This window comes from Oncorhynchus mykiss, chromosome 14 (assembly GCF_057628025.1).
Source record: "Oncorhynchus mykiss isolate SJ-2025 chromosome 14, ASM5762802v1, whole genome shotgun sequence".
In the NCBI taxonomy this organism is placed as follows: Eukaryota; Metazoa; Chordata; class Actinopteri; order Salmoniformes; family Salmonidae; genus Oncorhynchus; species Oncorhynchus mykiss.
The window spans coordinates 35,338,641-35,356,064 of NC_143035.1; the positions used below are offsets into that span (position 1 = coordinate 35,338,641).

The window sequence follows — 17,424 nt, forward strand, 5'->3', positions numbered from 1 at the left end:
TGTGTGTGTGTGTGTGTGTGTGTGTGTGTGTGTGTGTGTTGGGGTCAATTAGAAATGTCCTTGTTTTTGAAAGAAAAGCCATTAAAATAACATCAAATTGATCAGAAATTCAGTGTAGACATTGTTAATGTTGTAAATGACTACTGTAGCTGGAAACGGCAGATTTTATAATGGAATATCTACATAGGCATACAGAGGCCCATTATCAGCAACCATCACTCCTGTGTTCCAATGGCACATTGTGTCAGCTAATCCAAGTTTAACATTTTAAAAGGCTAATTGATCATTAGAAAACCCTTTTGCAATTTTGTTAGCACAGCTGAAAACTGTAGCTCTGATTAAAGAAGCAATAAACTGGCCTTCTTTAGACTAGCTGAGTATCTGGAGCATCAGCATTTGTGGGTTTGATTACAGGCTAAAAATGTCCAGAAACAAAAACCTTTCTTCTGAATCTCGTCAGTCTATTCTTGTTCTGAGAAATGAAGGCTATTCCATGCGAGAAATTGCCAAGAAACTGAAGATCTCGTACAACGCTGTGTACTACTCCCTTCACAGAACAGCGCAAACTGGCTCTAACCAGAATAGAAAGAGGAGTGGGAGGCCCCGGTGCACAACTGAGCAAGAGGACAAGTACATTACAGTGTCTAGTTTGAGAAACAGACGCCTCACAAGTCCTCAACTGGTAGCTTCATTAAATAGTACCCACAAAACACCAGTCTCAACATCAACAGTGAAGAGGTGCCTCCGGGATGCTGGGCAAAGAAATAGTCATATCTCAGACTGGCCAATAGAAAGAAAAGATTAAGATGGGCCAAAGAACACAGACACTGGACAGAGGAACACTCCCTACCATAACACCATAGACAGCAGTAAAGAAGCCAGCGTGGAGAGGGAACATCCCACTGGGCACAAACTGGTTGAATCAACATTGTTTCAACGTAAATTGTCAACGTATTGACGGTGGAAAATAGGTTGACATTTCAACCACAGAATTGTGTCATTCATCATGGCAACCAATTTTCAACATAGACAAACTTATTTATAAAATATGTTTAATTTTTTACCTTTGAAACAACGTCAGATCTACAACGTTATATCAACTACCCCCCCCCCCCCCCCCTCAAAAAAAAAAACGTTTTAAAAAATTGACTGGGCAGCACCTCCTAGTGTAGAGCAGATCCATCTACAGCTGATCTTTGGTCTCCCATCCAGAGTTTTAACCAATCCCTGATTAGCTTTGATGTGTGTCACTGACTACTACCAATGTGCTATGGTGAGAATGATTATTGAGCGATCTCTAAATAATTGAAATAGATTCACTGCTGCTATCCAAGTCATTCCAAAAAGGGTAGGTTTAACAGAGCAAATGACATGTGACTCATACTTCATCCCTCCTGTATCATCAAGGATGATGTTTAGGCCTGTGGAGCATTATTAAGGAAGTCCTCACCAGATATTGTTTCCCAGAGGATTCAACTAAAAACAGACACTACATACAGAGACCATAGAGCTTCAAGTATGATCTGCCAAGTTGATCATTCGTGTGCGGGATTCACATCTCCATCTCATCCAAAAATAGGTCTAAATCAAATCAAACTTGATTTAAAGTGCGTTTTAAAAAGTTCGATGTCGTCCTAGTCTTTAACTTAGATTTTTTTTTTTTGAGATGGAGATGTGAATCCAACATATCAATTATTAATTTGTAAACTGGATATTGAATTGTATTCGGTTGTCAACGCAACCAAATATCAACATTTAAAGGAGATGTTTCTTCTGCTTGGATAGTTTCTATCTGTACCACTGACTTAGTCTGGCTTTAATTACAGATTGTCCGCAAATGAATCATTAATATGTTGGAATCACGACTCCATCTCAACCAAAACAATTAGTCTGTGTGATTAATGGGCGGGGGGGGGGGGGGGGGGTCTTTTTACAAAAACATCTATAGGATTTGAATGGTTTGAGCTACAAACTATTAAAAGTTATCTATGAAAAGCTGAGAGTCTCACAAACACACACGTAGTGTCTATAATACTGTAATAGGCGCACATAGTTGCTGTCACAAACTCGAAACTCCACACAGTTGTCACTGACTAGTTGGACAATACTTTCCCACTGAGAAAAAAATATATAAATTCATTTTTATCCGTTTTTTTTTGCTTTTTCAACTTGTTTTTTTTATTTGACATTTGTCATTAAAATTAATGAAAGCAACTGTTTATGTCAAATTATTTTGTGTTCTACTTGTATCCCTGGTTATCGTGATAATAAAATGGTAAATCTTGAGGCTAAATATAATGGCTGGACAAATGAAAGTCATTTTTAGCTGGGATCTCAGTTTAAAAAAATGATATGTTGGATTCAAGTCTCCAACTAAACCAAACAATACAAGTTAAAGAAACGGATTGAAACTATTCAACATTACATAATACCCATAATACCTAGTTGATATTTGGTTGGGTTGTCAACCAAACACAATTCAAGATTACTTTAGTTAAGGCTATCTTACAAACAAATGTTTTTTATTTATTTTATTTATTTATCCGTTATTTTACCAGGTAAGTTGACTGAGAACACGTTCTCATTTACAGCAACGACCTGGGGAGAGGTTACAATAACCTTAAAATTAGGTTATTGTAACTTTAAATGTAATCATGCATGTGAAAGGTTTCAGGTCTGTGGAGATCTTCATAATTGCTGTAGGAAGCTGTTCAGAATCTCGAACAGCATCGTTCATGTACTGTACTACTGATGTAATCTAGGTCATTTGATTGTTCTATTTAATTTAACCTTTATTTAACTAGGCAAGTCAGTTAAGAACAAATTCTTATTTTCAATGATGGCCTAGGACCATCATTAACTGCCTTGTTCGGGGGGCAGAACAACAGATTTGTACCTTGTCAGCTCAGGGATTTGAACTTGCAACCTTCCGGTTACTAGTCCAACGCTCTAACCACTAGGCCACCCTGCCACCCCCTTCTATTAGATGAAGCACAGTGATAACACAATAAGTTGTTGTATAAAATAACAAAAAATATCTGACATTGATAGTGCAGTGAACACCCATTTAGATGACAACCAAACCCCAAAAATGTGAAATAGTTTTCCGGTTGGACTGGTTGAAAGCATGGCGATAACACATTGGAAATTCAACACATTTCTGGTTGTCTTTTTGAGTGGGTGAAAATAGGTTGGAATCTCATTGATCAATATCAGTCTTTTTGAGTGGGTGAAAATAGGTTGGAATCTCATTGATCAATATCAGTCTTTTTGAGTGGGTGAAAATAGGTTGGAATCTCATTCATCAATATCAGTCTTTTTGAGTGGGTGAAAATAGGTTGAAACGTCTCAACCAAATGTGACACACATTTCCACAAATGACGTGGTGTGCCCAGTGAGATGCCTGTTCATAAAGAAGGTGTTATGTGATCCAAGTCTATACTAAAAGTCTATACAAGTTTACCTCAATGTAATACTGCAGGCCACTAGTACTAGACTACATTCAAAATGACTTTTCTTATTATCTATTATCTAGGTGTAAATACAAAAAGTCAATCAGGAGATTGAATTTAGCTCCAGTGATTGAATTGAAGAGAGTCATTTGAGCTATCCACAAAGAATGTGAACGTAGCGATCTCCTTATAATCAGACAGGACAGTGAACGGTTTGTCTGGAACCAAACACTACCCATGAGCCTTTTGTGATTCTTGAAGTAGCATCTTGTCTTGTCCCTGCATGACTTGTTTGACCACACCTGAGCAAATGTCTGGACTGTGTCTGGCCCGTGTCTGGCCCGTGTCTGGCCCGTGTCTGGCCCGTGTCTGGCCCGTGTCTGGCCCGTGTCTGGACCGTGTCTGGCCCGTGTCTGGCCCGTGTCTGGCCCGTGTCTGGCCCGTGTCCGGCCCGTACACTTTATACACTGTGTATTATAAAGTACATAGCGCTGCAATCTAGACAGGCGGTAAACTGGAAAGGAGTATGGTCTCACCTGCACCTCGTTATGAAACCAAACGTCAGTTGAATTGAATGTGTGTAATGTGTACTAAAATGTTCATCTTTGTGTCTCTCTCTAGACTGAACGATGAGGGTGTGTATCGTCTTCCTCCTGTGCCTAGCTGGCCAGGTGTTCACCGCTTCCATTGTAAGTGTCCCTTTGATGTGTGTGTGTGTGTGTGTGTGTGTGTGTGTGTGTGTGTGTTCACTTGTTTTGTCACTGAAAAGCAATCATAATAACACCATCATCATAACCATTTCAGACGGAGGAGGAGCCCATCATTGATGATGTCGTTGAGGAGGTAAGGTCATTGACTTGTTTACAGAATTCTATGGACAGGTGTGCTAAATAAGGGGGGAAAACAACATTAAACAGCTTGCACATACCCACTGGGCACACACTGGTTTGTTTGAATCAACGTTGCTTCCACGTCATGGATTAGATGTTGAATTGATGTCTGTTCCTAGTGGGAGTGAATTAGGAATAGTGTACTGTAGGAATAAAAACAAAGCCAGATTAAAATAATTAGAAATATTGTAGTGTAGGAATTAAAACACAGCCAGATTAAAATAATTATAAATATTGTAGTGTAGGAATTAAAACACAGATTAAAAGCAATGACTCTACATGTATATTCTTTACTCTCTCTGTCTTTTGACAAATTAACAAACTAAAACAAAACAGTACAACTTTGACTAAAATAATTTTTCTCCACCAAAGCGAGAGAGTTAGAGAGAGAGAGAGCGAGAGAGTTAGAGAGAGAGAGAGCGAGCGAGAGAGAGCGAGAGCGAGAGAGAGAGAGAGTAGAATCCCACAGGTTATAAATACAGCGGACAGGAAACCATGACGTTTTAATGGCTTCACCACATGTGGCTCAGACTCTATCCACCCCATCCAGCTGTAGGCTGCTACACCTCTCAAGACCTGTCTGAAGTACAGACTTTGGCTACACTTCCTTCTGCACCTTGACAACTAAAGACATTTAGCTACAGCTCAATTTTCTGGTACTGAAGTTGTGCTACCAAATCATGCCCATTGCCCATAGCTTATGTACAATACTGTCATCTTTGATATGGTATATAATTCACTTTAAATGTGATGAGTCAAACTGTTGGAAGTACTACGTCTCTATTGGCGGCTCCATGTATTGACTGGTTTGTCTCAGGCACAGCCAGAAGTGGGAGCCAACCCAGTGCAGGTAGAGATTGGAGACTTTGACGAGGCCATTGATGTTGTGGAGGAGGAAGAGGACATCGCTGAGAGTGAGTAAATACACATTGTAGCTGGTTGAGAGAAGCTGGTTGAGACAATTCCAAGAGTGTGCAAAGTTTTCATCAAGGCAAAGGGTGGCTACTTTGAAGAATCTCAAATATAAAATATATTTAATTTTTGATTAACACTTTTTTGGTTACTACATTATTCCATATGTGTTATATCATAGTTTTGATGTCTTCACTATTATTCTACAACGTAGAAAATAGTAAAACATCTAAAAAATGTAAGCAAGGTTTGAAATGATTATGTTTTAGTCAAATATTATATCCGTTTGGGCTTCTTGTGGTCAATTTGTAGTCTACAAATTATTTGTAATTATGTACCGGCCCCCTGACCATCCGTTCAAGAAAAGATTGTCCCGCAGCTGAATCTAGTTGAGGATCCCTGGGCTAGTATATATTTTAAGCTGCTTAGGAACCATTAGCTTTAGGAAAGATTTGTGACAACATCAATCAAATGAAGCTGTATGTTGGTGATCCTTTGCAGCAGCTGTGTTGTGAATTGAGAGAGGGGGGGGGGGGGGGGTACACGTTGGTAATGACAGAGTTCTTCTGTCTCAAAAGACAGACCTTTCATTATGTGTTCCATCCAATGGTTCCACCAAGCTTCTTGGAAACAAAAAATAAACCCTTCTCCTAATTGGCAGGGGCTCCACCACACTCCTTCTTTGCTAACTACTGCCAGGAATATATATATATATATATATATATACAATTAATTTGGAAAGTATTCAAACCCCTTGACTTTTTCCCACATTTTGTTATGTTACAGCCGTATTCTAAAATTGGTTCAAGTGTTTTTTTCTCCTCATCAATCTACACACAATACCCCATAATGACAAAGCAAAAACATTTTTTATTTAATTTATAAAATAAAACATGTAAATATCACATTTACATAAGTATTCAGACCCTTTACTCAGTACTTTGTTGAAGCACCTTTGGTAGCGATTATAGCTTTGAGTCTTCTTGAGTATGACGCTACAAGCTTGGCAAACCTGTATTTGGGGAGTTTCTCCCATTCTTCTCTACAGATCCTCTCAAGCTCTGTCAGGTTGGATGGGGAGCATCGCTGCACGGCTATATTCAGGTCTCTCCAGAGATGTTCGATGGGGTTCAAGTCCGGGCTCTGGCTGGGCCACTCAAGGACATTCAGAGACTTGTCCCGAAGCCACTCCTGCATTGTCTTAGCTGCGCGCTTAGGGTCATTGTCCTGTTGGAAGGTGAACCTTCTCCACCAGTCTGAGGTCCTGTGCGCTCTGGAGCAGGTTTTCATCAAGGATCTCTTTGTACTTTGCTCCGTTCATCTTTGCCTTGATCCTGACTAGTCTCCCAGTCCCTGCCTCTGAAAAACATCCCAACTGCATGATGCTGTCACCACCATGCTTCACCGTAGGGATGGTGCCAGGTTTCCTCCAGACATGATGCTTGGCATTCAGCCAAAGAGTTCTATCTTGGTTTTATCAAACCAAAGAATCTTGTTTCTCATGGGCTGGGAGTCTTTAGGTGCATTTTGGCAAACTCCAAGCAAACTCTTTTACTGAGGAGTGGCTTTCATCTAGCCACTCTACAGTGGAACTGGAGCTCTGTCAGAGTGACCATCGGGTTCTTGGTCACCTCCCTGACCAAGGCCCTTCTCCCCCAAATACTCAGTTTGGCCGGGCGGCCATCTCTAGGAAGAGTTTTGGTGGTTCCAAACTACTTCCATTTAAGAATGATGGAGACCACTGTGCTCTTAGGGACCTTCAATGCTGCAGAACATTTTTGGTACCCTTCCCCAGAAATTTTCATTCATTTCATTTTGGGGTATTGTGTGTAGATTGCTGAGATTTTAGAATAAGGCTGCAACGTAATAAAATATGGAAAAAGTCAAGGGGTTCGAATTCTTTCCAAATGCATTGTATCTGTTGAATAGCTGAGTAGGAAATTCAAGGGCAAAAGAACACTTCCGATATGTTCCATTTTTAATGTTCCAGAATTGTTTTTTAACACTTTCCTCCGTTAGACCCCTGTTTGAACCACCACTGCAAGAAGGGAAAGGTGTGTGAGGTCGATGAGGAGAACACCCCCATGTGTGTCTGCCAGGACCCCACTACCTGCCCTGCTGCCATTGAAGAGTTTGAGCATGTGAGTTATCATCATAGAAATTATATTCTAATCTGTTCAGCATCAACATCAAGTAGTCCTAGACATTTCTCATACACAACACTGTTCCTATTACAGTGTAACCTTGCCCTGTACACTAATGCTACTACTGATATGCATCATTGGCTCATTCTTGATATAGATTCTGATTTATATCTGATTCATGAATGTAATCTGTGTATCCCAGGTTTGCGCCACAGACAATACAACCTACGACTCTTCCTGCCACTTCTTTGCCCAGAAGTGCAGTCTGGAGGGAACCAAGAAGGGCCACAAGCTGCACCTAGACTACATCGGGCCATGCAAATGTGAGCTATGCTTTATCGTTACAAATTGTATTTAATTAATATCAATTCAATGTATTAACCCTCCCAGGGGCCATTGAGAATGTTTTAATCCAACCATTTAATTCAGTGAAATAATTTTCACCTTTTTGAGAATCCCCCTTAGACACATTTTCCTCCGAGACTCCGTTCCCAGTGTGATTATGTAACAGTATAACTTTAGACCGTCCCCTCGCCCATACCCGGGCGCGAACCAGGGACCCTGTGCACACATCAACAACAGTCACCCACAAAGAATCGTTACCCATCGCTCCACAAAAGCCGCAGCCCTTGCAGAGCAAAGGGAACCACTACTTCAAGGTCTCAGAGCAAGGGGAACCACTACCTCAAGGTCACAGAGCAAGGGGAACCACTACCTCAAGGTCACAGAGCAAGTGACGTCACCGATTGAAACGCCACTTAGCGCGCACCACCGCTAACTAGCTAGCCGCTTCACATCCGTTACAATTGGTTATGCTGTCTTAGAGCTGAAGCCCTGCTGAAAGCTTCTCCAGGGGAGTGATTAATGGGCTGAACTAGAGGGACCTTGCCTTAGGGACTCCAACACACAGAGTGGAGGACAGGCTGTAGCATGCTCACTGCATCGCCGCCCTTCTCAAACTACCGCTGAATCTGCAGCTAAATGTCTGTCATTAAATAACAGAACCAAGCCCATGCATCTCTCACTGTTGGTGATGAGTACCTTAGGACTGAAAGGCGCAGATGGAGATCATGTTGTTGCACGTTGTGGATCCAAAAACTTAAAAGAACACTTTTTTTTTTTAAACTATTGGCCTCTAAATGTCAGGTACAGTGTTCAACCAAGGAATAAAATAAAAGGTAGAGAATACTTGCCTTAGGGGCTGTGTGACACAAATGTCACATTTTGTGTGAGTTGTGGGTTTTATGTTCTATGACAAAAGGCCTTTTGAGAATGGATTTGGACTTAAATGTCATACTTGTAAAACAACTTTCTGACCATGACTTACTTGACTTAATTAAATTAAACCCTTTGGCTCCTTGCGGACCGTAGGTCATTGAACCTGCCTTCTCCAATTGTTCCTGGGTATTCCCCGTTTCCTTTTCTCTCTCTCTTGACCGTACCTAATGTTTCTTCCCGTGTGTCTCTCCAGTCACTGAGCCCTGTGTGGACAGCTCTGACATATAACTCATTCTCCTTCCTGTGTGTCTCTCCAGTCACTGAGCCCTGTGTGGACAGCTCTGACATATAACTCATTCTCCTTCCTGTGTGTCTCTCCAGTCACTGAGCCCTGTGTGGACAGCTCTGACATATAACTAATTCTCCTTCCTGTGTGTCTCTCCAGTCACTGAGCCCTGTGTGGACAGCTCTGACATATAACTCATTCTCCTTCCTGTGTGTCTCTCCAGTCACTGAGCCCTGTGTGGACAGCTCTGACATATAACTAATTCTCCTTCCTGTTTATTCTCCAGTCATCGAGGCCTGCATGGATGCTGAGCTGAATGAGTTCCCCCTGCGTATGAGGGACTGGCTGAAGAACGTTCTGGTCAGCCTGTACGAGCGCGATGAGGAGAACAACCTCCTGACTGAGAAGCAGATGCTCAGAGTAAGTCCAATTATCAATTTCTATAAACACAGCACAGAAACCGTTTACTGTTTGCCTACTGAGGATGGGTCATAGTCCTTATTAAACACAGCACAGAACCAATTCATTTTGCTTGCATTCATTTACCGAACTCTGCGAATGGGCCAAAATATATATATAATTAACCTTTATTTAACTAGGCAAGTCAAATATGATTATAGGATTTGATGTTCTGCTCTCACTATGAAGTTGACTCCTTTTGTGCATCCAACCCTACTGGGAATTATTTATCAGTTGGTTCAATTCAAAAGAATATTAGACAAACTAATGTTTGCAAAAAAAAATGTGAATTGCCTTGCAGGTGAAGAAGATCTACGAGAACGAGAAGAGACTGCAGGCTGGAGAGCACTCCCTGGACCTGCTGGCCCACGACTTTGAGAAGAACTACAACATGTACATTTTCCCCGTCCACTGGCAGTTCGGTCAGCTGGACCAGCACCCCGTCGATGGGTAGGTTGAGGAGAAGAAGAAGAGTTTCCTGACTTCTGCTTCAGCTGTATTGTTTCAACATCACATAAATACAGGCTTGCTTGGGCTGTAACTTTGATTCAACTCGGTACCGGTCAGGACATAAATAATGAAACATTTCTACAATGTTTCAGAAAGGATATTGGCAGCATGCCTGAATCTATTGTTTTATGAGCAAAAAAGCAACTGACAATGCTACGTTCTTCATAATGCTGACTATTTAAAGGATCGTATGGGTTTTCTATGGTCTAAAACTATAGCTTAGAAAGTCTTCATAAAGCCGTTATAAATCCTTTACAAGGCCTACATAGATGCTTCGTAACATGTTTTCTGTGGTGTTGTAGGTTCCTGTCCCACACAGAGCTGGCCCCCCTGCGCGCCCCTCTCATCCCCATGGAGCACTGCACCACTCGTTTCTTCGAGCAGTGCGACGCTGACAATGACAAGTACATCGCCCTGGAGGAGTGGGCCAACTGCTTCAGTATCAAGGAGCGTGAGTAGTTTTAAAAACACCTCGTTCATAGTTTTACACTCGTTATTTTACTGCCTCAAAAGAAACCAGGAGGACCAAGACACACTTTGGGCTGTTAAAATGTCTTCCTTGTTTACGTCTGAAATTGCACCCTATTCCCTATATAGTGCACTACTTTTGACCAGAGCCCTTTGGGCTATATAGGGCACAGGGTGCCATTTCAAACGTAGCCATGTCTTCCCGTCCTTGTATTGTACTGGTTGGTTGTTGATTTTAAAATGGTTCATTTCATTACCGCTTGTTAATTCTGGGCGTGTTTTTTGTTGTTGTTTGTTTTCAGAGGATGTCAACAAGGACCTTGTCATCTAAACTCACCCCGCTGACCTCCAGTATGAAAACTAGTCTCTATTGGGACGAGGTGCTAAGCTGATCCCTAAGTTAAAGGAACACTGTAACGGTGCTAACTGTAACTAATTAACGACCTCCTATACCACTAACATTGATGAAGAAAAAAAAAGAGATGTGCACCGTCTGAACTAACAATCACAAAACGTCAGCATGATGCAACTTCAAATTTGGCTTGTTTTTGGGCAAAGAAATAAGCATTTAAAAAAAAAAACAGATAGATTAGTAACAGAGAGAGACTTGTGACGAGAGGGAGATATAAATGTATGTTGAACAGGTTGTGATAATGGATGTTAATCACAACATTTATCTTTTTTTTCTCACTTTAATCAGGGCTGTGATTTAATAACTTCAATTTGAAAATTATTTTGAAGGAGACAAATTTGTAAAAATCAAATAAATTCTAAATAAATGCTCCTTTCGCTTTTTAAACATATTTAGTTGTTTTCACTCTTTTGGTGGTGGACTCCTTTTGTTATCTCTGTTCTTTTGTTTGTTAGTTCACTGACTTTGACTACTGCTTTAAATTAAGGCCTGACTATCCACAGGTGGGTTTTCTGACATAGATTCTGTCACACAACAAGGGCATAAGTGTACTGAAAAAATGATTGAGACAATAAAAAGGAAATATTGTTTAAACTCTACGAGGAAAGCATCTTGCAGGTTGAGCGTTTCTTTCCTCACACTATACCGTAGCATGTTTACTGACGTTCCTTATACTCTTTTTTTTTTGATACCGTGTGAACACAATAGAATTATTTCCTCAAATAAAAATGATCTGAAATGTCCAACACTGTTGCATGCTTTCATATCTGCATTTCTTCAGAATCCTCACAACGTTGATACATTTCAACTGGAACAAATGGAAAACATCTTAACACGGACTCAGAGCACTTCATGGGAATTAGTTGTATTTACCTGGTAGGTTTTTGAGAAAAAAGACCTCTAAAGTGTCCATATCACAGATATGGAGTACATCATCATGAAGTATTCATACATTCACATTTTTTTTTATAAGAATCACCTTTCCCTTTAAAAAAACAAAAAACTAAATGCCACATGTACAGTTCCAGCACAAGGTGTCCTGTACTGCATGGTAGGCTACGCCTTAGACTTATGAGTACAGGCTCAGTGCACGTCTCAACATCCTGTGATGACTCATCTGGCAACGACTAACGCCTTCAGATTTCAGAACCCCAGTGTGCTCCTGGTCCTTGAGTCCAGTATGTTTTTGTCAAAACATTGGTATGCCAGAATGCAAACGTTTTCTAACCCTACATTTAAGAGTCTATTTTGAAAAAGTTCAAACCGGCACTTTGCACAACTAACAACTTCTTTATTAGACCAATAACCTTGTGCAGTTAATAAAATGTCCCGTCTGCTTCTGTTGTCATGAATGCAATAACTTATGAGAAAAAAATACTGTACAACCAGCTGGACACCCTGTCCCAGTGAACCCAGATGAATAGATTTGCCAGGACAAGGCTAGTTTAGCTTTCTATAATCGTTAGAGATATAATAACATTATAGTATCTATTATAATCAGAGAAGTTAATGAAATGTATTCTCTAAAGCAAGAGAAAGAAGATCAAATGGCCATACTTCCATAAACTCTGAACAAGCTCAGAGTTTCCTCTCGAGACAGTCTAAGAAAGGTCCCGTGAGAGAGAAGAAAGAAGACGCCCGTAGGGCATTATTACAGCACCCTGTTACCATCTCCACCCGTTCAGCCAGACAGTACAGGGAACAGCTGGAGAGCCTCATCCACAAAGGCTCAGCCAGAGGCACCGCCCCTTCCTCCACAAGGGGAAAATATCCTCCCTTCTCTCCAAGACAAACGGTGGAAATAAAAGCTGAATACAATGATATAATTGACAACAATCCCTCACAGGTTTTGCGGGTATTAATAAACAACGTGAATTAAACAAATGTTTGGGCATATTCTTCATTTTTCTGACTAGAAGAAAATGTGTTCACCTTTATTATGATGTTCAATGTTGAATCGACCACAGATCATTTGTATCGTTCTGGTGAGATACTGATCGTTCACAGGATGCACTAACAAACCAGAAAGTGTTTTTGCTAATAGATTGTCTGCATCATTTCCAATTCCCCATATATATATGTTGCATAATATATATATATATATATATATACAGTATATATATATACACATACATACATACATACACACATACATACATACATACATCAAAACTATGAAATAACACATATGTAATCATGTAGTAACCAAAAAAGTGTTAAACAAAAAACAAATATAATTTATATTTGAGATTATTCAAAGTAGCCACCATTTGCCTGAATGACAGCTTTGCACACTCTTGGCATTCTCTCAACCAGCTTCATGAGGTTGTCACCTGGAATACATTTCAATAAAACTGGTTTGCCTAGTTAAAAGTTCATTTGTGGAATTTCTTTCCTTCTTAATGCATTTCAGCCAATCAGTTGTGTTGTGACAAGGTAGAGATGGTATACAGATGATAGCCCTATTTGGTAAAATACCAAGTTATTATGGCAAGAACAGCTCAAATAAGCAAAGAGAAACAACAGCCTATCTTTACTTTAAGACATGAAGGTCAGCCAATCTGGCAAAAGTTTATTAAATTGCAGTCGTAAAAACCATCAAGCGCTATGATGAAACTGGCTCTCATGAGGACCGCCACAAGAGTTACTTCTGCTGCAAAGAAGAAGTTCATTGGAGTTACCAGCCTCAGAAATTGCAGCCTAAAGAAATGCAAGCAACAGACACATCTCAACATCAACTGTTCAGAGACAGCGTGAATCAGGCCTTCATGGTCAAATTGCTGCGAAGAAACTACTACTAAAGGACGCCAATAATAAGAAGAGACTTGCTTGGGCCAAGAAACACAAGCAATGGACATTAGACCGATGGAAATCTGTCCTTTGGTCTGATGAGTCCAAATGTAAGATTTTTGGTTCCAACCGCCGTGGCTTTGTGGGACGCAGAGTAGGTGAACGGATGATCTCTGCATGTGTGGTTCCCACCGTGAAGTATAGAGGAGGAGGTGTGATGGTGTGGGGGTGCTTGGCTTGTGACACTGTCTGTGATTCTGCAGCGATACGCCATCCCATCTGGTTTGCTCTATCATTTGTTTTTCAACAGGACAATGACCCAAAACACACCTCCGGGCTGTGTAAGGGCTATTTAACCAAGGAGAGTGATGGAGTGCTGCATCAGATGACCTGGCCTCCTCAATCACCTGATCTCAACCTAATTGAGACTGTTTGGGATGAGTTGGACCGCAGAGTGAAGGAAAAGCAGCCATCAGGTGCTCAAGCATATGTGGGAACTCCTTCAAGATTATTGGAAAAGCATTCCTCATTAAGCTGGTTGAGAGAATGCCAAGAGTGTGCAAAGCTGTCATCAATGCAAATTGTGGCTACTTTTAAGAATCTAAAATCTAAAATACATTTTTATTTGTTTAACACTTTTTTTGGTTACTGCATGATTCCATATGTGTTATTTCATAGTTTTGATGTCTTCACTATTATTCTACAATGTAGAAAATAGTTTTTTTTTAATAAAGAAAAACCCTTGAATGAGTAGGTGTGTCCAAAATGTTCACTAGTACGGTATAGATATCTTTTAAAAATATATTTTCCCTTTATTGTTTTCCACTAACCACCCCTCCCTTAATTGGAGTAAACACTAGTGGAGTTAACACTAGTGGAGTAAACACTAGTGGAGTTAACACTAGTGGAGTAAACACCTAGTAGAGTAAACACTAGTGGAGTTAACACTAGTGGAGTTAACACTAGTGGAGTAAACACCTAGTGGAGTAAACACTAGTGGAGTTAACACTAGTGGAGTTAACACTAGTGGAGTAAACACCTAGTGGAGTAAACACTAGTGGAGTTAACACTAGTGGAGTTAACACTAGTGGAGTAAACACCTAGTAGAGTAAACACTAGTGGAGTTAACACTAGTGGAGTTAACACTAGTGGAGTAAACACCTAGTGGAGTAAACACTAGTGGAGTTAACACTAGTGGAGTTAACACTAGTGGAGTAAACACCTAGTGGAGTAAACACTAGTGGAGTTAACACTAGTGGAGTTAACACTAGTGGAGTAAACACTAGTGGAGTAAACACTAGTGGAGTTAACACTAGTGGAGTAAACACTAGTGGAGTAAACACTAGTGGAGTTAACACTAGTGGAGTTAACACTAGTGGAGTAAACACCTAGTGGAGTAAACACTAGTGGAGTAAACACTAGTGGAGTTAACACTTGTGGAGTTAACACTATTGGAGTAAACACTAGTGGAGTAAACACTAGTGGAGTTAACACTAGTGGAGTAAACACTAGTGGAGTTAACACTAGTGGAATAAACACTAGTGGAGTAAACACTAGTGGAGTTAACACTAGTGGAGTAAACACTAGTGGAGTTAACACTTCCAGTTTATACATCCTATATACATTTTACGGACACAGTCTATTTTACAATAGTTCTATATGTTTTGTTTTTAGTCCTGACCTTCATCTATTTCTGATGTCCATCCAGTTAGATTTGAATATGCCATATATTTTTAACTGTGCTGTTTCACACAAGTTCTGAACCTATATACAGATTACGGACACAGTACATTTTATCTTGTTGTTATTAGTCCCACCCTTCAGGTCCATTCAACCTCTCCCGTCTATCTCTTAACATCATCCAGTCCCACCCTTCAGGTCCATTCAACCTCTCCCGTCTATCTCTTAACATCATCCAGTCCCAACCTTCAGCTCCATTCAACCTCTCCCATCTATCTCTTAACATCATCCAGTCCCACCCTTCAGGTCTATTCAACCTCTCCCGTCTATCTCTTAACATCATCCAGTACCACCCATATAGTCTGTGTGTATTTGTGTCGCCCCCTAGTGGATGAATGCATAACTTCTCTAGAAAATATAGGTACGCTTGATTTAACTCGCCTGTCGCACCGGTTGGTCAAAGTTTTAGTTGTGGGTTCATTCCATCGGTGCTGAAAGAGAACGCTGCCCACCAGGTGAAGCTGCCACTGTATGGAAGCCATTGAACACTGTTTTATCTTAGCGCACTATGCTTTATTACCGGTGATGGGTTCAATCAATGAATGGATGGGTTCAGGACACATCAATGTATTCTGTATCAGAAAGTAAGCTGGACATCAATGAAGTCTCGTAGATCGTAGATCATTGCACTCTTTTTTTGTTTATAAAGCCCTCCTGCATAAACTTCCGCTGTACCTTACTTCATCGTTACAGACGTACGAGATAGCAGCCCTGGTCTCAGGGATAGCTGACTCTGGAGATCCCTACGATGTCCAATGAGAGGTAAATCTGCTTTTAGTTTTGTTGCACCTTATATGTAGAATGATCTCCAAGACTCTCTATAGTTGGATGACTTGGTGCCTGTTGCACTATTCAAAAGACTGATTCAATACCTTTTTTACGGAAGAATGTGTTTGTTTTCTATGATTGTGTTTCATTTATTGATGTGAATATTGATGAGAATATTGATGTGAACATTGATGAGAATATTGATGTGAACATTGATGAGAATATTGATGTGAACATTGTTGAGAATATTGACGTGAACATTGATGAGAATATTGATGTGAATATTGTTGAGAATATTGATGTGAACATTGATGAGAATATTGATGTGAATATTGTTGAGAATATTGATGTGAACATTGTTGAGAATATTGATGTGAACATTGTTGAGAATATTGATGTGAACATTGTTGAGAATATTGATGTGAACATTGTTGAGAATATTGATGTGAACATTGTTGAGAATATTGATGTGAACATTGTTGAGAATATTGATGTGAACATTGTTGAGAATATTGATGTGAACATTGTTGAGAATATTGATGTGAACATTGTTGAGAATATTGATGTGAACATTGTTGAGAATATTGATGTGAACATTGATGAGAATATTGATGTGAATATTGTTGAGAATATTGATGTGAATATTGACGAGAATATTGATGTGAATATTGATGAGAATATTGATGTGAATATTGATTATTGATGTGAATATTGATGAGACTGCTCCTCCCAAGGTCACGGAGGCTCTTGGCACTACCAAAGCAGACTCCTGTCTCCTCATCCTCCTTGATCTATCCGCTGCCTTCGAAACCATGAACCATCAGATCCTCCTCTCCACCCTCTCAGAGCTGGCTGTCTCAGGCTCTATCAGATCCTCCTCTCCACCCTCTCAGGGCTGGCTGTCTCAGGCTCTATCAGATCCTCCTCTCCACCCTCTCAGGGCTGGCTGTCTCAGGCTCTATCAGATCCTCCTCTCCACCCTCTCAGAGCTGGCTGTCTCAGGCTCTATCAGATCCTCCTCTCCACCCTCTCAGGGCTGGCTGTCTCAGGCTCTATCAGATCCTCCTCTCCACCCTCTCAGAGCTGGCTGTCTCAGGCTCTATCAGATCCTCCTCTCCACCCTCTCAGGGCTGGCTGTCTCAGGCTCTATCAGATCCTCCTCTCCACCCTCTCAGGGATGACTGTCTCAGGCTCTATCAGATCCTCCTCTCCACCCTCTCAGGGCTGGCTGTCTCAGGCTCTATCAGATCCTCCTCTCCACCCTCTCAGGGCTGGCTGTCTCAGGCTCTATCAGATCCTCCTCTCCACCCTCTCAGGGCTGGGTATCTTAGACTCTGCACACTCCTGGATTGCATCCTACCTGGCAGGCCTCTCC

The 17,424-nt window shown here is 40.7% G+C and overlaps 1 protein-coding gene across 1 annotated transcript; it reads left to right on the top strand.

Moving 5' to 3' along the window:
* The first annotated feature begins 4,076 nt into the window (after positions 1–4,076).
* LOC110489215 (SPARC) lies at positions 4,077–11,358 on the top strand. Its single transcript, XM_036943407.2, has 9 exons — positions 4,077–4,141; positions 4,257–4,295; positions 5,160–5,256; positions 7,274–7,395; positions 7,601–7,721; positions 9,189–9,322; positions 9,663–9,811; positions 10,174–10,322; positions 10,642–11,358. The coding sequence occupies exons 1-9, from the start codon at positions 4,082–4,084 to the stop codon at positions 10,668–10,670; spliced, it is 900 nt and encodes a 299-aa protein (XP_036799302.1). The 5' UTR covers positions 4,077–4,081; the 3' UTR covers positions 10,671–11,358.
* The last annotated feature ends 6,066 nt before the right edge of the window (positions 11,359–17,424 follow it).